Source organism: Arachis hypogaea, chromosome 13 (assembly GCF_003086295.3).
Source record: "Arachis hypogaea cultivar Tifrunner chromosome 13, arahy.Tifrunner.gnm2.J5K5, whole genome shotgun sequence".
In the NCBI taxonomy this organism is placed as follows: domain Eukaryota; kingdom Viridiplantae; phylum Streptophyta; class Magnoliopsida; order Fabales; family Fabaceae; genus Arachis; species Arachis hypogaea.
The window spans coordinates 145798298-145821502 of record NC_092048.1 but is presented as its reverse complement, the minus strand read 5'-3'; the positions used below and the strand labels follow the sequence as shown (position 1 = coordinate 145821502).

At 32.7% G+C, this 23205-nt stretch overlaps 5 protein-coding genes and 1 non-coding gene across 6 annotated transcripts; 1 reads left to right on the top strand and 5 right to left on the bottom strand.

Annotated features, from left to right (window-relative positions):
• Nucleotides 1–18: 18 nt before the first annotated feature.
• On the bottom strand, nt 19–868 carry LOC112792745 (glutathione transferase GST 23). Its single transcript, XM_025836089.2, has 2 exons — nt 512–868; nt 19–434 (listed from the first exon to the last, which is right to left on the bottom strand). Exons 1-2 carry the CDS (start codon nt 824–826, stop codon nt 84–86), a joined length of 666 nt encoding a protein of 221 aa, XP_025691874.1. The 5' UTR covers nt 827–868; the 3' UTR covers nt 19–83.
• A 1128-nt stretch (nt 869–1996) lies between these two features.
• On the bottom strand, nt 1997–3302 carry LOC112792744 (glutathione transferase GST 23). The gene is made up of 2 exons (XM_025836088.3): nt 2804–3302; nt 1997–2492 (listed from the first exon to the last, which is right to left on the bottom strand). Exons 1-2 carry the CDS (start codon nt 3116–3118, stop codon nt 2139–2141), a joined length of 669 nt encoding a protein of 222 aa, XP_025691873.1. The 5' UTR covers nt 3119–3302; the 3' UTR covers nt 1997–2138.
• Nucleotides 3303–7819: 4517 nt separating this feature from the next.
• On the bottom strand, nt 7820–10182 carry LOC112792741 (glutathione transferase GST 23). Its single transcript, XM_025836085.3, has 2 exons — nt 9641–10182; nt 7820–8451 (listed from the first exon to the last, which is right to left on the bottom strand). Exons 1-2 carry the CDS (start codon nt 10037–10039, stop codon nt 8101–8103), a joined length of 750 nt encoding a protein of 249 aa, XP_025691870.1. The 5' UTR covers nt 10040–10182; the 3' UTR covers nt 7820–8100.
• Nucleotides 8584–8655, bottom strand: TRNAM-CAU (transfer RNA methionine (anticodon CAU)). The gene has a single exon. It is a non-coding gene; the product is annotated as a tRNA-Met (tRNA).
• Nucleotides 10183–10642: 460 nt separating the features above from the next.
• On the bottom strand, nt 10643–12269 carry LOC112792740 (probable glutathione S-transferase). Its single transcript, XM_025836084.3, has 2 exons — nt 11686–12269; nt 10643–11145 (listed from the first exon to the last, which is right to left on the bottom strand). The coding sequence occupies exons 1-2, from the start codon at nt 12004–12006 to the stop codon at nt 10786–10788; spliced, it is 681 nt and encodes a 226-aa protein (XP_025691869.1). The 5' UTR covers nt 12007–12269; the 3' UTR covers nt 10643–10785.
• A 5090-nt stretch (nt 12270–17359) lies between these two features.
• On the top strand, nt 17360–19514 carry LOC112792739 (protein GRAVITROPIC IN THE LIGHT 1). Its single transcript, XM_025836083.3, has one exon. It carries the CDS (start codon nt 17872–17874, stop codon nt 19231–19233), a length of 1362 nt encoding a protein of 453 aa, XP_025691868.1. The 5' UTR covers nt 17360–17871; the 3' UTR covers nt 19234–19514.
• The last annotated feature ends 3691 nt before the right edge of the window (nt 19515–23205 follow it).

Sequence of the window (23205 nt, the reverse complement as noted above, 5' to 3'; positions counted from 1 at the left end):
GAGAAAAGTGACAAAAAGTAGAACAAAAATAAGAGTCTATTCATTTTTATTCATAATGGAACAAGCATGGAAAGCGAAAGACATCAAGATGGAGACACTTCCTTTCTGCGACTGTGGTAGTAAACAACCATTTTGTCTCTTTGGGGCAGAGTGTCGTTGATGGTAGGGTGGCTGAGGAAATTGGTGATCCATGCATTAATGGCTGGAAATTTCAACGGGTCTAATATCTTCATTGATGCAACTTCCTCCCAAACAGGAATCCAGTAAGAGATCCATCCAATTACAATGTCAAGGTAACCTATCTTGTCCCCTCCAAAGAATTTCTTCCCCTTAATTTCTTCTTCTATCTTCTCCATTGCTTCTCTTGCCTCATTCACAGCCTTTCCCTGTTCTTCCCCGCTACTAAGCCTTGCGATCCGCGCAGCCACCAAAAGCTATTACAATTTACATACATATACATGAGAGAGAGAGAGCTTGTTACTGGAATTCCAATGCAAGAGAGAGTAACTACCTTTTGTTCGGCAAAATTAGCCCAAAAGCGAGCATGAGCTCTTTGATAAGGATTCTGAGGCATCAACGGATACTGCTTCCATGTTTCATCGATGTATTCAAGGATCACAAGTGATTCTGCAATTGGTTTGTTGCGATGAACAAGAACAGGCACCTTCTTGTGAACGGGGTTCAGCTCAAGGAGGAGGTTGCTCTTGTTGAAGATGTCTTCTTCTATGCACTCATAATCAACACCCTTTAGTTTCAGAGCCCAGATCACCCTCTGACCAAATGGACTCGCATGAAAGTTGAACAGCTTCACATCTTCGCTTCCCATTGTGTTGCACCAAATTTACCACTTCAATTATTTCCTTCTCATCTTTCACTATTATATATGCGAAAAAGTGGTTCATGCATTCATCTCTTCCTTCGTACTATCCGACAAATTTTTTATCTGTGGATCTTGGAAAAGTATGCTCCACGTGATTTCTACTTTGACCTTTCATAATTTTTTACTCGAATACACTAAAATCAATCATTAAAATAAAATACATATTAAAAATAAATTAAATTATACATATATTTATAAATAAATATATAATAATTAATTTTAGTGTACAAATAATATTTTTATTTTTCACTCTTGTGATTAGGGGGTATAAGTTACCGAACCAAACCGAAATTTATCGCAAAACCGAACTGAAATTTACAACAACCCAAAAAATCGATTTTTTTGGTTTTTTTTCGAAGTTAACCGATCAGTTCGGTTTGGTTTTTGGTTGGCTCAGCAGAAATCGAACCGAACCGAACCGAATCGCAGAAGTGGTTTAGTAATATATTGAAATGGAAATTTTAGACTTAACAAATGTGTTTGTTTTATGTTTAGTTGTTGAAATGAGTTGAAATTGTGTTGAATTTGAATGTAAGGTAATATTATTTCAGTTTATTGATTGTTTTGAACATCATTTTACTAAGATTAATTTTCTATTAGTTAGGATTTAAAAACCGAAAAAATCGACCAAACCAAATTGTTTTTGGTTCGGTTCGATTCGATTCAGTTGTTGCACAGACAACAAACCAATTGATTGGTATTATGTAAAAACCGAACAAATTAGTTCGATTGATTTTTAGTCTAAAATACCGATAACACTCCTACTTGTAATACCGATAAAGCAACAGTAGTAGGTTCCACTTTTACCTAACCAACTTATCAGTATATATATATTATTACTAAAATAGTTAGTTAAGCTCTAAAGTAAGTTACGACTTTTGAGATTTGCCTGATTGGATTCCAAGTCTAAATCTATGTTATCGCATTTAGATAATCACTACCATAGCAGAATGATTAAGCATTGGAACATTATGTTGATCATCAATTCAAGCGATAACCGAATCATGATTTGTTATCACAACGTTATAAATTACATCCAAACAAGCTACGACAAATTTTTAATGTTCAACCTCACCAACATATACTCAGCACTATAAAAGAACACAACGCCAGCCATCCACAATAACGTAGTACGAATGTCACGTATAATGATATAATAACAAGTCATAATATTTTGATACAATCATACAACATTTTTAATTACTAAACAATATATGATGATGTTCACAAACACACATTAGCATACATATGTATATAATTAATTAGGAGTATGTTTCTTTACTGAGAGATGGTAGTAATCAAGGGCCTTGTCTCTTGGGGGCAAGGAGTCCTTGACCACAGGGTGGTTGAGGAAATTGGTCATCCATTCATTGATGGCTGGCAATTTCAGACGATCAATTATTTGTATTGACCCAACTTCCTCCCAGATGGGAATAATGTAAGAGATCCATCCAAGTGCAATGTCGAGGTATCCAATGTTGTCCCCTCCAAAGAATTTCTTACCCTTAATCTCTTCCTCTAACTTGTCAAGTACCTCTGAGGCTGTATTCAGAGCCTTTTCCTTTTCTTCTCCGCTCTTAACCAGCGCAGTCCATGAGCCTTCCTTCCCAAGCTACGTATAAGACAGAAATCTGTTAATTAAATCAAGTGTACTTTGTAGTATTTACCCTTTGTAACTTAGCAGAAAAGTCAAAGTCATCTGTTCATTAAATAAATTAGGGTGGGGCTCAAGTGCAATTTGATACTTGAGAACCATTAGATGATTTGACTAAATTGACTAAATTTTTATGTAAGGGCTCTCAGCCATCAACTTGACTGAAAAATATAACTAGTAAAAATGATAAATTAAAAGCGGACAAAATATATTTGCTGCATCTTAAGCACCCGTGAAGGGAAATAAAGTGATAGAATTTTACAAGTCACCTTTTGTTGAGCAGACGTAGCCCAAAAGCGAGCATGAGCCCTTTCATAAGGATCGTGAGGCATCAATGGATACTGCTTCCATGTTTCATCGATGTATTCGAGGATCACAAAGGACTCCGCGATTGCCTTGTTGCCATGAACAAGAACTGGAACCTTCTTGTGAACCGGGTTCAGCTCAAGAAGGAGGTTGCTCTTGTTGCATATATCTTCTTCTATGTACTCGTATTCCACACCCTTCAGTTTCAGTGCCCACTCAACTCTTTTACCGAACGGACTCACCCAAAAGTTCAACAACTTCACATCTTTGCTTCCCATTGTCTTTGTTTCAATTTACGCACTATTTTGTGTAACTTGTCAGCCATGGAACAAACTTGATTATTATTCATGTGATGACTGGTTCATCATGTAATTTGTGCAAATTTCCAGTGTCATTTTGGACGCCAATTTTGACCAAATGCCATTTTTATTTGGAGAGTCAATAGCACTTCCTCGTCACCTCAGTAGTCAGCCACGTCTCCATCTTACCATTCTGGATCTGGCTTTCAAAGATAATTTAAAAAATTTATTATTTTTAGTTATTAATTAATGATTAATATTTAAAAATATAAATTAAAATATATTATTAGATTATTAAAATAAAAATTAAATAATTAATTAAAAATAATAAATTTTAATAATTTTTTAATTTTTTTATGTCGTATGATAACAGTGTGTTGTTTTCACATTTAAAAAAATTATTTACGTGTGATAAAAATTTATGTTATTATATATTAATACAATAATTAAAATATAACTTTAATTAATTGAAACTAAAAAAGGATAAATCTGTTCAAACAAAAAACAAGCAGATAAATAAACAAATAATAATAATATAATCTAATTACTTATTTGTCCAAAGTCAATCATAATTTTTTAAATATGAATGAGACCATTAATATTTTTTGTTATCTGTGGTTTATCAACAATGTCCAGTGTTTTGTAATATGTTTGAATAAATGACGTATGTTCTTGCGTTATGATAATTGACTAATGTATATCTAAACTCCATAAGTAGGGATAGTAATGGGGTGACTAGGAACAGATTTTTATTTTATTTAATTCTATTCTATTTTAAAATAATTTGCATAAAATTCGTTAAATTTTTTATCTATAATAAATGGTTGAATTCTAATCTATTTTTGTAGGTATTTATCCTACTTTTATCTATCTATATAATTATTAAAATCTAATAAATAAAATGAAATTTTAAAATTTATATAACTATCATTACATACATAAGTAAATACCCGCAAATTTAAATATTATTGCCATTCCTATTCAAAAGTAATTAAGCTTTGTTTTTCTTATCTAAGAAGACATACTTTACAGAAAATGAAATAGATACTAGCAAAAGCATTTCGGTATTTAAATTAAAAAATATTTAATAATAATAAAAAACAGAAAATAAATAAAAAACTTATTTTATTTAATATTAATTAATTATACAATTAATAAATACTTGTCTTTCTAATAGTATTAGGGTACAAATTAGTTCACAGGATAAATACTTGCTCCAAATCTGCCACTTTACTTCAATTATTCCCTTCTCATCTTTCACTATCATATAGGACATCCAACATGGGGAACAACAATAGCAAGGGTCTCTATAGTCTATACGCTATTAAACACAAGTGTAGAGCTAAATCCAAATATATTATTTTAAAAGAATTTAATTTTAATACTTTATCGGTATAAAAGTAATTTTATATGTGCATCCAATTATATCTTATCATATTGTGCATTGGTCATGTAAATAGTCATTCAAAAGAACAAACGTGATTACACAACTGTATAAAATACTTTATACTGTCAGTACATCAAAATTAAACTCATTTAAAAAAAATAAGGTAAAATAGAAAAATCATTTGCAATTAGAGCAAGGAAACCTGAGACTACTCTGCTGTTCCTTGATGGCCTCATGGCCTCTGGGGGTGAAAAAGCGGGCCAGCCCGCCCCAACCCGCCCCGACTCGACTCACCTTATATTCGGGGCGGACCGGCCCGCCCCGCTAACTAAAATGGGTTCAAAATGCTAACCCGCCTCGCTTTATGGCGGATTGGCGGACTAACCCACTTGACTCTTTTTTCTTTTTAAATAAAATTCATTAAAATTAACTAAAAAATAATAATTAAAAAATCAAATACAAATAAAAAATAGTCAAATTATAATATAATTTTTTTACTATTTTTTTAAATTTTTAAATTTAATAAAATTGTTCAAAATAATATTTGTCAATAGAATCATCTTTATTTTAAAAAATAAGTTACATAATTTGAGCATATATACGAAATTGTAAAATAAAATAAATAAAGTTAATAACTAAAAGAAGAATAAAAACAAAAAATGAAAAAAAGTGTTTAAAAATTTTATAATTATTAATTTTATAATAGTAATCACTCTTTTATTTAATTAAAAAATAAATAAATAAAAATTCTTCGACCCGGCGGACCGGTCCGCCCTGTCCCGCCCCGCAGATTTGGCCGTACGGGTGTAGTGAATTTTTTTAATTTGGCAAGCTCCAAATCCTAATCCAATCCACCTTTTTTAACGGATTTAGCGGATCGGCCCGACGGACTCGACCCGTGTTTGCCACCCCTAATAGCCTCAATGCTCTGCTTTCCCTAAGTTATGAACTTTGTTTTTGTGGGCTTTAGTTTCAATTTGCATTATATGTGCTATTGCAATTGGGATTTGGGGATCAGTAAATGTGTAAAACATTGTAAACCCAAAAGTACCCTCCGTTGCTCAATAATTGAAGCTCATGAAAGGGACATTTGGCTGTGCATACTAGATGTAGAAAAAGAACAAAGGCAAAATGTTTTTCCTCTCTGTCGTCTATGGCTACGATACAATTGTTTTGAGAGTTACGGAAACGTTAATTTGGGCTTAAACATGAGATTTAGATTTTTTTGTATGGCGGCGTCTAATTTGTTAATGTTGAAATGTTCTCTGTCTGTATTCCTCATGAAAAGTTAGAGTGGTACTTAGGGTGTAATTTATCGAACCAGACCAAAATTTATTGCAAAATCAAACCAAAATTTACAACAATCAAATAAAAAATCAAAAAATTGGTTTTTTTATTTTTTTTCGAATTAAACTGATCGGTTCAATTTGGTTTTTGGTTAGCTTGGCAGAAACTGAACCGAACCAAACCGAACTAAAAAAGTGGTTAAGTGATAATTCTTTTTACCAGTTTATCCTTTAACCTAATAACAAAATCTCCAAATCCCTAACCCTTTCAGCTTTCATGCAGCCACAACGCAAGCCCACAACTCAATCTCACATCCATCTTTCTCCTCCATGCCTGAGTCCTAATAGAATGAGAGCCTGAGAGAGCCAGAGAGCTGCCGCCGTCCTCCAGTCGCAAGTCGTCCATCGTTGCTCTCAAGGACATCGTTGCAGGTCGCAACTATAGCAGTCATCTCTGTCGCAAGCATCGGAGAGAGTTGGAGAGTGCCATCATCTAGCCCGTGGGGTTGTGCAATTTGCATAATTTTTCAGTTGACGCTGTCGTCCAGTCCGCATCGTTGTCCAATCTGTGCCGTCACCCAATCGACATTGTCACAAAAAATCCTAAACTGAGCAGTTCTTCTCCGTTGAATGTTATAAGTTGATAATGGTAGAATCTTCAACCTCATTATGGCTATAATTTTGTTGTTATTGCTGGTCTGTTGCAAACTTCTCAATTTTGTTGTTGTTGAGGCATTGATTTGCACATAAAATTGGCTTGGCGCTTCTTTAATAACAATTGATTTTGGGGAGCTTATTGAGAAGTTTTAGAAACTTGAATTAGGTATACAAAAAAGAAATTTAAAGTTCCTTTCAAAGTTTATGTTTATAATTTATAATCTATATTGATTTCTTTGTTTTGCTTTTGTAAAAATTGCACCAACCGAAGAAGATGATATTGAATCTGGTGTGGATTCAGATTTAGCATGGTGACTGTTTTGGTTTTTATTTCGTTTTAAAGTGGCTGGTTCGGTTTTTATTTAGTTTTAAAGTGTGTTTATTTTTGTTGTTTGTTAGATATTTCTAATTGTCTTTGTTTTTATGTTTAATTATTGGGACAAGTTAAAATTGTATTGAATTTGGATGTAATGTACTCATTTTAGTTTATTGACTGTTTAACCTTTATTTTATGATGATTTAAATTCTGATTTTTGGCTTTATAAAAAAAAAACCGACCGAACCAAATTGTTGTTGGTTCGGTTCGGTTAAATTCAATTATTTTGCAAATTGCAAACCGAATGGTTGATATCATCAAAGAACCGAACATGTCGGTTCGGTTGATTTTCGGTCTAAAATCGAATCAAACCGAACCGATTACACCTCTAGTGATACCTACAAGAGACTCCGATACTTAAATTAGCAAGAATTTTAGGCAGATTTTTAATATATTATAACGTACATTTTATCTGTCAGTATATTTATAGTAGAGTTGATAACCACTTTTGTTAGAGTAGTTCTATCTTTTTTATTGGATAACTGTTTTCTTTATTTTGGGAATTTATTAGGATACATCTTTATTGTGCTCTCTTGTTGGTGTCTGACTTTTAAAAAAATCGGGTGTGTCGAGAAGGCCACCCTTCTTAACGAGTCTTTTATCTTATTAGGCTTGACTTTATTTGTTGGACTAGAATCAATAATTCTGAGGTGAACCTATCAAAAATTAGAAAACAGAAATATATTTATTTAATAATAATATAATAATATACTCTCTATTTAAGTGGTTCATGTATTCATCTTTCTTCTTACTATCGAACAAATTTGTTTCCTCTTGGAAAAGTATACCCCACGTGATTTCTACTTTGACTTTTTGCACTATCCACTTCTACCTAACCAAATTGTTTTGCTACCAACTTATCGGTATATATATTATTACCAAGATTACTAAGCTCCAAAATGAGCTACTTTTGAGATTTGCATAATTGGATTCCAAGTTATCGCATTTAGATAATCACTACCATAACAGAATGATTAAACATTGGAACATGATGTTGATTATCAATTCAAGAGATAACCGAAAACGTACATCAAATCATGATTTGTTGCCACAACGTTATAAATTTCATCCAAAACAAGACAATGTTTTAATGGAAAAAAGAACACAACGCAAGCCTTCCACAATAACTTGGTATGAATGTCACATATCATACCAATTTACCAACTCATAACATTTTGACACATCCTTTTTACTAAACGATAGAAAATAGATGGTAATAACTCACATAGACACATTAGCATACATATGTATATAATTAATTAGGTGCATTTTTCTTTTTGAGAGAGTGGAAGTAATCAAGGGCCTTGTCTCTTGGGGGCAGAGAGTCCTTGACAACAGGGTGGTTGAGGAAATTGGTCATCCATTCATTGATGGCTGGCAACTTCAGAGGGTCAATTATTTGCATTGACCCAACTTCCTCCCAAAGGGGAATAATGCAAGGGATCCATCCAAGTGCAATGTCAAGGTATCCAATGTTGTCCCCTCCAAAGAATTTCTTACCCTTGATCTCTTCCTCTATCTTCTCAAGTACCTCTGAGGCTTTATCCAGAGCCTTTTCCTTTTCTTCTCCGCTTTTAATCAGTGCAATCCATGAGCCTTCCCCAACCTTTATAAAGTGCACCTCGTATTATTTAGTATTTACCCTTTGAATTTGGAAAATTGTTACACTAACTTAGCAGAAAAGTGAAATTCCAAGTTGGGAGAACGAAAAAGGACTGTGGCAGAAGCTACTCTAATCTATCAGAGCCAGGTTTCGATCCTGGGACCTGTGGGTTATGGGCCCACCACGCTTCCGCTGCGCCACTCTGATTGTTGGTTGAAAAATGCTATTTATATAATATTGAGTATTTCAAAATGAATTTTGATTTTCAAACCCTCTCCAAGCAACGGTGAAGATAGCAAGGTTGGACGAATTTATTTTTACTCAGACTCCGATTTTATTCTAATACTTATAAATTGTAATGTTATTTTTCGGTGCTCAAATTTAATTTTAAACTAAATCGAAAACATTGAATTTACCAAATGTTATAATATAAAAATTTAATTAACAAAATTTAATTAAACATGATTTAAAAAATAATATTATATAATATAAAAATATAAAAATAAAATATAAAATTATAATATTTTATTATTAAGACTAAAAATTAAGTATATTACTATATATTAAACCAGACATTATATAAAATATATATTAAATATAAATTAATATTAAAATAAATTAAATAATAAATATATTTATATATAAATATAGAATAATAGTACACTCTTAAGATTATTTTGTGAACCAAGTCCAATTAATAAGTTAGTCTAACATTAACAAAAATTATTCACAACACTTTCACAATCTCATTTGCTCACTCACTACTTATCTAAATTCTATTGTTTAATTTGGGTGGTTTTAATTCATAAAAAGATGTGTATATATAACATTTTTCATTAATATTTTGTGTAAACAATATTTTTGAAAAAAGTAGCTTTTAAGCCAAATTGAATCAATATTAGATGATTTGATGTTTCAAAGTAACAAACTTTTCTCTCTAACTAAAGCTTCTATTTTTTTTTGGTATCTAAATCTTAATAGATCGATTAACCCGAGAGAAGTCATAAAGCGGAAGTCATCTATTGAGAACAGGACTATGTAGATGGAGGTCTAGGAAATATAATCCAAGCTCGATCAAAAAATATAACTAGTAAAAATGATAAATTCAAAGCGGACAAAAGATATCTGCTGGACGTTAATTACCCGTTGAGGGAAATAAAATGAGAGAATTATTCAATTTTATATAAGTCACCTTTTGTTCAGCAGAAATAGCCCAAAAGCGAGCATGAGCTCTTTGATAAGGATCGTGAGGCATCAATGGATACTGCTTCCATGTTTCATCGATGTATTCAAGGATCACAAATGATTCCGCGATTGCCTTGTTGCCATGTACAAGAACTGGAACCTTCTTGTGGACCGGGTTCAGCTCAAGAAGAAGGTTGCTCTTGTTGTATATATCTTCTTCTATGTACTCATATTCCACACCCTTCAGTTTCAATGCCCACTCAGCTCTTTTACCGAACGGACTCACCCAATAGCTCACCAACTTCACATCTTTGCTTCCCATTTTCTTTGTTTTGCACTCTATTTTGTTCCTTCTATGTGTACCTTTTCTGCTTGTATATATATATGCAAGACACTTATAATTCATGTGATGATTGGTTCACCACGTAATTTGTGTAAAATTTCAGTGTCATTTTGGACGGCAATTTTTGACCAAAGGGCATATCCCTTTGGATAATCAGTAGCACTTACTCACCACATTCTCTCAGTAGCCAGCCACGTGTCCATCTTCTTTCGAACTTCTCTCTTTTAGGCCATGTTTGGTTAAGAAGAAAAAAATAAAAAAAAATAAAAAAAATTTGAGTGAAATTTTTTTTATATGTATTTGAATGAAAGAAAAATAAAAAAATATTATAAAAAATAATTTTATTTTTATATTATAAAATATATTAAAAAAATAAAAGAGTAGTATTAGAAGTAGAGAAAAAAAATTAACTTTTTTTATTTTCTTTCTAATGTTAAAAAAAAAAATTAATAGATCTCACCAATTTTTTTCATCTTTTTTTTTTCTCTAATTTCTCTTCTTAATAAAATAATAAAAAATAATTATTTTTCTTTTTATTTTTTTCTTTTTTTTTTCATTTTTTCTTCATAGCCTTAAGGTTGTTTGACCAACTGTACTACTCTATTATATTCTGTATTCTTATCCTTGACTTAATCAATTTATTTTAGATTAGATCATAGGATAATATAATATAATGCAGTACACACTTGACCATTTATTGTATTGAAGCATTGAGTTTTGAACTTAATTAACAGCACAGGTAAAAAATATCATCACTCCATCATACATAAATAGCACTAATTATTTAAGCATACGTAACTGATAATTCATTAATGATAAAGAGAAGGATTGAACTGCTTTCTGCGACGGTGGTTATAAGCAAGCAAGTCATCCTTAGGGGGGAGGCAGTCGTTGAGGAGAGGGTGGTTGAGAATGTTGTTGACCCAAGCAGAGATGGCAGGACACTTGAGGGGATCCAGAATCTTCATAGACCCAACCTCCTCCCAAACAGGGAGCAAGTATGTGATCCATCCAAGCGCTATGTCAAGGAATCCAATCCTGTCACCTCCAAAGAATCTCTTCCCTTTGATAAGTTCTTCTAACTTGTCCATTCCTTTCCTCACCTCATCCACTCTCTTTTCCTGCTCCTCCCCGATCGATATCATTGCAACATATCCACCGTACATAACCTACAATGCATCTTAATATGTTATTCAACTCAATTAATTTATAAGGGAAAAAAATTTTAAGAATTGAAATTAAATAAAAAAATAAATTATAATTAAAATAAAAAAATAAGTTAAAATTGAATATAAAAAAATCATTCTAATTTTTATTTAATTTATTAAAGTAACAAAAAAAAACTCTTTAACTTGTCCATACTATAGTTTAAGAATTGAATCGAAATGATTTCTTAATCTTCTACTCAAGTTAATTTTTAATGCAATAAGAGATCGACTTACTCAACTTCATTTGTCACATTATAGTTTCATCATAAAACCAAAAAGTGTTTTGGCACATTTAATTATTCAATCGAAAATATTTGGTAACCAAAGAAAATCAGACAAAAATAGCCATAACTTGCCTTATTTAGCATTAATTAATTGTTGCGACAATTAATGAATACTAAATAAGACAAGTTCTCACTATTTTTTTTTGTTTCCTAGCATTACCCTAATTAATGAGACTCTTAATTAATATCATAGTCATAGAGATCTTGGTTCTGTTACCTTTTCATCGGCAAACTTGATCCAAAAACGTACAAGAGCTCTTTCATAAGGATCTTGAGGCAGAAGTGGATATTGCTTCCATGTTTCATCCATGTATTCGAGGATGACGAGGGACTCGGCAATTGCCTTGTCACCATGAACAAGAACAGGAACCTTTTTGTGGACAGGGTTCAGCTCCAAAAGGAGGTTGCTCTTGTTGAAGATGTCTTCTTCTATGTACTCGTAATCAATACCCTTCAGTCTCAGACCCCATTCAACTCTGCGACAAACTGGACTACACAAAAAGCTTATAAGCTTCACCTCCTCCTTTTGGCTTCCCATGATTCTCTTCGCTTTTGATTCATCTCGTTATTTCTCTTCCGTATTATAGATATGTGTGTGTAAATTTTCCATGGCGTTTTCTAGAACTACATACACTAGTCAGCAATTTTGACAAAGTAGATCTTTTTTAATGTCAAAGATGTAATATGGCCATTGGCAGTTTAACAGCTAATGCATAGATCATAATTTAATAATGGAACCACTTGATTCACTTTCTCTGTTTTTGGCCAAATGTTTTTCGAGCGAATCAGAGGCTGAGTTACACAGAATTGGTGTAATCGATAAAATTCAACTTATATAATCGATTAAATTATTTTATTTTGTCAAAATTAAATCAGATAAATTGGTTTAACTAAAAAATTGATAAATTAAATTTTGAATTAGTCTAAATTAATTTTTTTATAATATTAAATTAGACCAATTTAAAATTTAATTTATTGATTTCTTAGTCAAACCAATTTATCGAGTCTAATTTTAATAAAAATAATACGATTTGATCGATTACATATATTAAATTTTAATTACTAAAATAGTTATAATTTGTTGTATATTTTTAATTGGGTTTCGAAGCAACAACTACTTGGAGTAGGCAGAAGATGCATGAATTTAGCTATTGTTAATTAAACCTAATTTAATGACTTATCATGTTGAGCTTAAGCTTGAAGTCAGTTTTTGACCGTGTCATTTCTTTTAAAACATGAATACATGGTGTTTCGTCCTGGCTCTGGGGTGACCGAGCTTTAGCTGCTCCGAGCCAGCGGCTGTTAGAGAAGAAGAGTTATATGTCGGTCTGAATCGAACACTGCGACGGAAATATTTACAAAAGATACTCCAACACTCAAGTTAATAAGGATCTTAAATAAATTAGTCAAAATAAGGAATAGAAGACTGAGAGTAAGAGAATCTGACTCTTGGCTGAGGATACTAACTCGGCTTTATAGGAGTTGTTTTACCGTTTATTGTGGATAAGTCCTAGTTTGTAGATTGGTTATGATATTTCTATTTTAGATTTGTTGAGCACGTTTCTTATTTTCGAATGGGTGAGACCGAGCTTATTTGCCTGCGTGCCGAGCTTAGCTGCTCACGTGCCAAATTTTTCGGGCGGCTGAGGATAAGGATGACATATCACATGATAACTCTGCTAAAATGAGTTAATATAATGGCAAAGGATTCGGTGACCTTCTCTGCAGGGAAGACACCGGTAGCCTATTAGCCTATTCACAAAATAATTATGATTGGAACCCACCTCTTTTTATGGCAAATTACAAACATCCCTTTATTTTGTTTTATTATGATTAGGTCTCCTTTGCTTGTTCCATTCTTGGCTCTTCTCACTTCAAAACCAAATTTGTGCATCCCTCGTCTGTTTCACACTTTCACTCAAATTCTAGTTTAACGCACAAATCACCGAAGCTATTGTCATAGAAACCAAATCCATTGTAGGTGTATCCCTTTTTGTGGCATTTTACCGGTCTATGTTGAATTTTTTTCACTAGTTCATTATTTGTATTGCCAATTTGACTATTTCTTGTGAGTTTCCGTATCCCTTTTTAAAGTGTTATTGTGTTTCAAATAAAAGACTGTAGAAATTTAATTTCTTATTACTTGTAATATTTGTGTAATTTCGTACACAAATTGATATTATTTCTGGACAATAAATAAATCATGTAGTAATCTTTTATTATAGATTAGTTGCTATGAAAGTGTGAAATAAGTATGGTTTCGTTCTCAAATAAAAGAAAAAAAAAGGCTTACAAGATAGTTGGATCATGGAAACCACATCACAATTTCTTAATTCTGAGTTCTGGCCCAAAAAAAATGAACAAAAAAAAACACAAAAGCATATTATTAACATAGGGTCATAGGCAATTAAGTTGAGTTGATCTAGTGGTTAGCTCACTAGTCCACTTAAGCAAGTGTTGGGGGTTCAAACCCCGTCTTGTGCATGCAGCAATCCATTGGCCAGCGACAAACCCTTAAATGGAGTTCAGTACCGCGACGGATGGGTTATCTCTTAGATTCACGCGTGTGCTTAGATTTGGAAGGACAAAGACACAAAAGGGTTAAGCTGAACCAAAATTGAGTGCAACACTTTAGGGCATTGGTCCAATGCCTTTCCTTTGTTACCCTGGGGTATATACAAATAATGCACTTTCTGATCATTTTCAGTTCCACTACTTTGGCTGCATTTTGAGCGTGGGGTCAGGGTCATCCCTATTTTGCGCTGACATTGTTTCCTGCAATCCATTTCTGATCTGCCTAATTACAACACAAGCTGTTTATGTGTTGCTAATCACTAATGTTATTTTCAAGGGGAAAAAAATATTAAAAAACTATTATAATTTATTGTTCTTGGTCAATTATATCGTGGGTGAGCAAATGGACTAAGCTAACAAATAGCTAAATAATTCATAATTCCCCTCTGATCTTCATTTTTTAGTACTCCATAAACCATATTTCTATAGAAGCCCATGTACGATGATTAATAAGCCCAAGTGCCAATTGTGGTCCGTTGCAAAAATTGTTCAATAACACTTAAGATGGATACTTCAATGACAATAATAATGTCTTCATATTGACTCACTAAACAAACGTGACAAAATGATCTAATGATTCATAAACTTAATAATAATATATAGCGACTCAACAACTATTAATTCCTTGAAATAGACAACTACTTGGTAATAATAATCATCTACGTCGAGCTACCACTACTTGATAGTGATCCTCTTTCAATTTGAAATGGCCTCCAGAACATGTGGAGCCACATTATATAATTGTTTATTATTCCAATAATTTGTTCATATATGTCAATGTGAGAAAATAAATAAATGAATCCATGTGAACATCACCTAACGTCTATTTCTGTACATCTACCAAAAGTTGGATTTTTTAAAATTTTTCTGTTTCTATTATTATTCAATTTTTCTTTATCTTTACTACTCATGCAGGTACCAACTACCCAGGCAATCGTATAGATAAATCTTCTAACAGTAGAAGGCTTCACATAGAATTCATTATTAGCAACATAATATTAATAGTATATAATAAGCATGCATGCCACAAAAGATCTCAAAGATAAGTTTGAATGTAAGACAAATGATTTTCTCTCGCAAGCTGTACATCCAAGAAGCAAAGTAATAAGCGTTGATATAATTATAAATTTAACTCTAATTATTATGCCATCCATTATATGTTTTGAACCCCACCTATAAGGATGTATTAAATTGCAAATTAAAAGACTTGAGACGAAATGAGAAAACGGATCCCAAAAGACTACTATGTTATATACAGACCTTATTAATGAAGCTTTTCAGTCTATTATTTATCTGTTGTGCCATGATTTTGAATATGCACATTGTTAAACCAATGCAATTATTGTTAGCATAATTTATTTAATTGGATGTTAGACATGACAAATATCATAAATTATAATGAATGGAAAATGTACTAATTTAATAAAAAAAATTCTATATACACTAAAAATCAATTATCAAATAAATCATTTTATGTATTTGAGTATATTATTTATACATATTGATTCACAAATAAATAATCAACTCTAAAATAATCAAATATATATGTCTTAATAGAATAATTAAATTTATAATAGAAAAATAATCAAACTCGTTTAGAATAGTATAATAAAAAAATTACAAGAAATCAAATACGTAGTTCTATACACATGAATAATTGGTAAATTATTTTTATATACACGTAATAGTATGATACAATTAATTAATATACAACAGAAGAAGGTGAGAATAAAACCATTAATTTGAAGACTTAATTAATTTTTCTTAGAACCAAAGCCGTGTGCATTGCCTTAAGCAGTTAAGCCGATTAGCAAATGATAAACATTAATCCTGGAATTCATTCGTTAGCCTATAGTCGCTTATAAGTGAGAACAATGTTTCCAAATGATGGAGATGACTTGGGAGAAAAAAAAGGCTTAAGAGTTAAGACATGACCTCAACTGGTACAATAGTATAATAGTAATGTTAGAAGGCTAAGTTTATTATTAATATTTTTAATAACGTGAGATTACATATTTTTTTTAATAGTTAAATGCTGATTAAATTTGTATGAAAGTGCTGACTGTTAAGACTTTTTCATAATCAAATGTTTTCTGACATCATCAAACATTGACAAAATTCAAATGGTAAAAGATAGCTCTGCATATGACTCGAGTATATTGAAATTGGTCTCTAGCATAGACATCCAAATTCACTTTTGTGCAACACTATATAACAAGTCAAAGGAACCTCCAAATGTGTAGTAGCATGGACCTATCAAATTGCTTGCATTCAAGTTAAAGTGATCAAACTTTTATCCTAATTAAAACTCAAATGCGCTTTAGCTTTACATACTGAAATCATACTACTCCCACCATTTCATTTTTATTTTACCAACAATGAGACAAAACCATGATGGTATCGTATGTAAACCATTTTACGAGAGGGTCCCAAGTTGACTATGATGCATGTTATAAGCTAATTAAGATCCTGTTGGGGGCAATGTGTTTCTTCAGTCACCATCGTTCTTTCGGCTACGTCTGCTTGTGATGTTTTCCCACCAATGTCCCGTCGTTATATTTGACGAAATAGAGTACATTTCTCAATTTGAAACATCGCAATGAAGACAAGATAATAATAATAATAATAATAATAATAATAATAATAATAACTAATACTTCCAAATTTCCAATCTTAGACAGACAAAATCACAAAAGAAATACACTACTGGTTAGTACAATATCTTCATTTTAATTCAACGATCCCGATAAAATAAAGTGAAAAATGGAAGAGAAGAGATTCCAGCTCCATCCTCATCAATCCCCATTTGCTTAATTATTAGCTGGATTAGAAGACAGAGAAGAGACAGCTCCTCCCTCCTAACTACCAAGAACAAATAAACCTTTTTAGTATTATCTATGACAAATTAAGGCATTCAATTTATTAGATTAAAATACATCATATTATTACTTATGAGAATTAACATATATAGTTACACATAATTGGGAATTACATTTGGCAAAATGTAGTTAGATTTAACCACGCACGGGCTGGTGGGCCACTTGTTTATGGTGTAGTGTGAATAGTTCCAAAGCAGAGAAACAGTAACAAGCACAAGAAGCCTACTACTCTTTTTGCCGTTAATATGCTAATTTACTTTTATTCAGCTTAGCCTACTACTATGAATCTATCATGATACTCCATTTCCCAATCGGATCTATCTACTACTATATTTATTTGTTGATTCATATACATGAACATGATTAATTACTGTAGCACGCTTAATCATATCATCAGTTGCTTTAATTTTTCCGATTCAAAAGATAGTTAACATGTCACCCCCACCACCTTTACAAAAACAAAAACATCCCTTGGTCGTTGTTTCCATAGATCCCTGATGGTTCATGATGTTCTCCAACAGTCAAGCATCACAGACTCACAGTTTCATAGTCGGTAGGGTCCATAATTACATCATGGCCATCAATCACGTATCGACCCCACACACCATGATATCTCTAGGTAGCACCACTGCAACTTATATTATTATTATTATTATTATTATTCCCTAATAAAGGATGGGAATTAGCAAACAAAAAAGAAAAAGAAAGAGAAAATGAGAGTGGCTTATATGTCAAACTCCTTCTGCTTCAAGCCTACTTCCATACACCATCTTTTTCTTTTCCCGCTCTTTAATCTAGTTTTCTACTTGTGTTTGCTTTAACTATTCATTAGTAATATAAATCAGTGTTTGCTCCAACAACACTGATATAAGAGTAGTAGTCAATGATTTGTGGCTACTTTTCGAACCAAAATCTGCTTCTGCCTCTGCCTCAAACATTGTAACAAAGAGATGGAAACCATAAAGCCAAAATCAGCATTGAAGAGCAAGAGATTCGGCAAGACATTCCAGAAAGTAATTAGCCTGAGAAGCAGCGCAACAAAAATCGCTTCAAGCAATGGAATCTGCATCCTCAACCCTAACAACATCAAAGACAACAAAGGAGCTCGGAACAGGGCAGTTATGGAGGCGCTGGTGGCGAGGCTCTTCGCAGGAGTGACTACCATTAAAGCAGCATACGCAGAGCTTCAAATGGCTCAGCACCCTTACAACAACGATTCAATACAAGCCGCTGACCAAGCCGTTGTGGATGAACTCAGAGCCATCTCAGAACTCAAACGCAGCTTCATCAAAAGAGACTTGGATCTCTCTCCACAAATCACCATCATGCTCGCAGAGGTTCAAGAACAACAGAGCCTCATGAAGACCTACGAGATCACCATCAAGAAGCTCCAAGCTGAGGTTGACAACAAAGAACGCAACATCTCATCGCTCAAGAAACACCTCCACGACTGCGTTTCCTTCAACAAATCCTTAGAGAAGAAGCTCAACTCCAGCGGCTCCTTCTCCATCTTCGACAACCTTAAACTCTCCGCGCTCAACCCAACGCATTTCCTCCACTTTCTTCACCACGCGTTGAGACCTATAAGGAGCTTCGTTAAGATGATGATAAGGGAAATGGAGAACGCTCATTGGGACCTCGAAGCAGCCGTCAATTTCATCCATCCAAACGCGGTCTTCACGAAACCAAGCCACAAGTGCTTCGCCTTTGAGTCCTTCGTTTCCATAACAATCTTCGAAGGCTTCAACTACCCAAACTTCAATGTCCAAAACGACCAAAGCGTTCGCCACCACAACAAAAACCAGAGCCTCTACTTTGAAAAGTTCAAGAAGCTGAAATCACTGAGCCCGAAGCAGTACCTAACCCACAACCCGAACTCTTCCTTCGCCAAGTTCTTAAAAGCGAAGTACCTGCAAGTGGTTCATGCGAAGATGGAGTGTTCCTTGTTCGGGAACCTGAACCAGAGGAAGATGGTGAACTCAGGAGGGTACCCTGAGTCTCCCTTCTTCACGGCGTTCGCTGAGATGGCGTGGCGCGTGTGGAGCTTGCAGTGTTTGGCGTTGTCGTTCGAGGAAGAAGTGAGCATCTTCCAGGTGAAGAAGAACGCGAGATTCTGTGAGGTGTACATGGAATGCGTGACGGAGGATGCAGTTTCAGGTTCTTGTTCTTCAGGGGAATCATGTGATGATTCGGATTCAGGGGAGCTTAGGGTGGGGTTCACGGTGGTGCCGGGGTTCAAGATGGGTAAAACCGTCATTCAGAGTCAGGTTTACGTGTCTCTGGTCGGTTCTTCTTCTCCGGCGACTTCCTGATAGAAATAATAATATAATATACTCATTATGAAATATGAATTAGGTGTTAGTTATGTATGAAATAAACATATACAGATTTTTAATTAGAAAGGTGCAACAGTGTTTTGTGTAATTGTTGTATGTACAATTTTTTTTCTCTTGTCTGATTAGGTCCTCGTTGTACATTAAGATGGAGAATTGGAGATTAGGATTCTACATAGATTTGGTAGATAATAGGCCTTTTTGGACCCATCTCTTTTATTTACTCTTATCAATAATAAGAACAAAATTGTAAGTGCCTATCAACATCGCTTCATTCGATTCGAGTCACAAAGGAAACTATTCTTGTAAAGAGATGGTGATATTAATTTTGTATCAGCACTCAGCATAGAGTATAGTTGCTCTAAAGTCTAAACCTAACTTTTGGCGCCGCATATGTATGTGCTCGATTATAAACGTTGTGCAAAGATAAGATTAGTTTATTATTATGGTTATTTTAATATAAAGGGGTTCAACTTGTCTATAAAGCTATTGCCGTCGCCTAGGTAAAAGGACCCAGTGGTATTTGTGATTTGTCATGGTTTGCTCATACAATTTGGATTTGATCTTACCTTATATATATAAATTGCTATGCGTGCTATGTGCATGATTAACTGACCGGCCAAGAGTGCAGTGAGAGTAGGGAGATGCATGAGATTGGAGGAGGGAGCCACAAATGGCGAGGGCCATGGGCATTTTTGGACCCACTTGGCCAAGACGGTGGTGACTAGCTAGTAACATTATTTAGAGTCAACCAAGTTGGATTGATTTATTGGAGTTTGTTAGCTCCCTAGTCTACTTAAACAAGTGTTAGATGTTTGAATTTCGACTTGTGCATCCAACAACCAATTAAACAACAACAAACCCTTAAATAGAATTTCGAGGCTACATTATTCCTTAGTCTACTGTACTAATAACAAAAAAGTATTTAGAGACACAGTGGTGGGGCACAGAATAATCAAATTAAAAATGTTAGGCTATGTACATCTCATAATCTCTTGTTGCCGCACAGTTTTTGCCACTACATGAAATCGATTCAAAATCAGCAACTTGCTTCCATATGATTAATATAAATTCAAATTGAATACAAAAGCAATAAATAAGATGGAGTGACCTAGACCAAGTATTAAGTAACCTTAGCTTTCTGGTGGTGAGATGATATGAAGAAAAGAGAGAAGAGACAGTGATGATGACTACGGTTCACGGGGTTGCAAGGCAACAGGTCAGGAATGGCCATTTCCACACTGACCTGCTACCCACCAGAGACAGAGATCAACATGAACATGCGGACCTTCAAGGCTTTAATTAATCAATTTCGTTCTTAGGTAATACTGGACTTGTTAGGGTGATTTCTTTCCAGATTTGGATATTTTAGTTTATTCGTAGCTTAATGTGCACTCCTAATACAGCCATAAATGCTAAAGACCTAATCATCAATAAGTGCCTTTGCTTCCCTTTAACAAAATTAAAGTCCATGATGTCAATTGATACAACATCAATCATGACTAAAGGAAATCTTTTTTTTTTTTTCAATGTTTTGAGGTTCTTGAAATGATGCCTTTGCCTAAAAACGAATTAAGGCAAGTAGTATTAGTAGTAGATTCTAGAAGTGGTGGTGGGTCGCTCTTGAATGAGAGAGTTGGAATATATTCAAGAGCCGTGTTATTTTAGAGATAAAAGTGAATATATAGGGGGAAAAAAAAAACTAAATACATTAAATGTGTATTATTTCTCAAAAAAACAAAAAGATTTACACTTTAAGATATATTAAAGAACGATAGAGACCTTATTTTTCTATATTTAACTCAAGCATGTTCAGCAAATCATTGAAGCACATTAATTAGGGCATATTCTCACTGTCTTTTGTCCGTTGGGGGAGAGGAGATGGGACTAAATCTTGGGATCAAATTGTGTTAAGAGTAATGCTAGGGGCACAAAAATTTAAAATTATTTTATTTAATTTAATATTTATAATTTTATATATACAATATTTAAAATTATATATTTATTATATATAATATTATATATTTATTTTAAAAATAATTAATAAATATAAAATAAAATAATTTTAGACTGATTTTATTACCTCTCAAATATTTTCGTGATGTTAAATATTTCTATAGTCTCTTATACATTCACTTTTTTTCGAACCCAAAGAAAAGAATTATATATGGTTAAAGACTATTGGAGAGTTTTCCATCCCAATCCGTGCCTAGCCGAGATGAGACTCTGTATAGTAATACTCAGAGCAAGCAACAATCCTTCCCCTCCAAAGTTTATGGCGGTGCTCTACTATCATACAATCATACATCATAATATCATTGTTGCTTTTGGTAAAGATGAATGATGTATGCACGGATATTGTGCATTGTGCATATATTAAACACAAGGATAAATTATTAAAACTACATTTATTATCGACAAAAATATCTTTAAATAATTTTAAAACACGATAAAAATAGTTAACATTAAATATATATTTTTTAAAAAATATTTTAGAGATTAAATTTTGATGTAATTTTTTTACAAACAGAACTAAAAATTGAGATATTTTTATTCTTAAAATTTAGTGATTTTTTATTAAGTATATATTATTTTGTAATTTTTTAAAAGTATTATTAGTTGTTGATACAAAAATCACAAATATATATATATATATATAGCGAAAAACGACAAAATTTTAAAGATAAAAATATCTTATTTTTTTAATCATGCTTGCAAAAAATCGTATCAAGATTTAATTTCTAAAATATTTTTAAAAATACATATTTAATATTGGATTTTTTGTCGCGTTTTTAAATTATTTGAGAGTTTTTTTGTCGATAACAAAATCTGAATGTATTTTTATCAACAACAAAATTATTCGAGTGCTTTTTTATGGTTTATCCTAAACATAATTGATAAAACAAATAGAGAACAAAAAAATTATAAATATGCCCAAAATAATACCTAACATGCATAAAAAAGTATCAAAAATTCATAAACACCTGTCCTAATTGGCTACTTGCGGCAACAAGACAACTTTGTCACAACTAAGGGTGGTAATGGAATGGGTAGGGTGGGTTTTTGTCCTACTCGATATCGTCCCGTTTTATAATAATTTCATATAAAATTTGTTTTGCTTGCATTTATGAGTCGTAAAAAGTTGAACTCTAATCCGTCTTTGTAGGTATTCGTTCCATCTCTATCTACCTCTATAATTATTAAAATCAACAAATAAAATAAAATTTTAATTAGGTTAGAGGAGACTAAATCACTAAAACATTAGGGTTTAGTCTTGACAGTTTGCCATGAAATGAGTCTTATATGATTAAATTAGTTGGTAAGAAAACCTTAATCCGAAAGAATAAACATCTCTAAAATTTTAACTGTTTTTTCTCATATAATCTATATCAAATCCACCGTTTGCTTTTTCATTCTTTGAATTAGTGTTTAATACTTTTGAACCCTAAACATCACTCTCTACTTACCTGACTAAGTGAGTCATTCGACCATTTTTGTTCAATCCATCAATTCTCGTAGAATCAATCCTCACTCACCTGAGATATTACTTAATACAATCCGATACACTTGCCAATTAGTTTATGAATTGAAAAATTTTGCACCAAACTTTGAAATCACACACCACAGTTAGTTGCGCCTAATGCCCCCCTAAAACAACCATTAATTACAACAAACATTGAAAGAAAAGCAACGAGCAAAGTGATATATAAAATCTTATTTTCCTCACACACATGCTTCTTTTTTGGTTTGCTTATATATATATATATATATATATATATATATATATATATATATATATATATATATATATATAAAAGGTTTCTAGTTTTTTTCCTAACAAAGTCTCAAAAATTTCAAAGCATGAAGCGGAGTGATATCTATGCTGTATCAGGTGAAGCTTGATCAATAAACAAAAAAAGATGAATATTGATCTCTTAATATAAGAAGAAT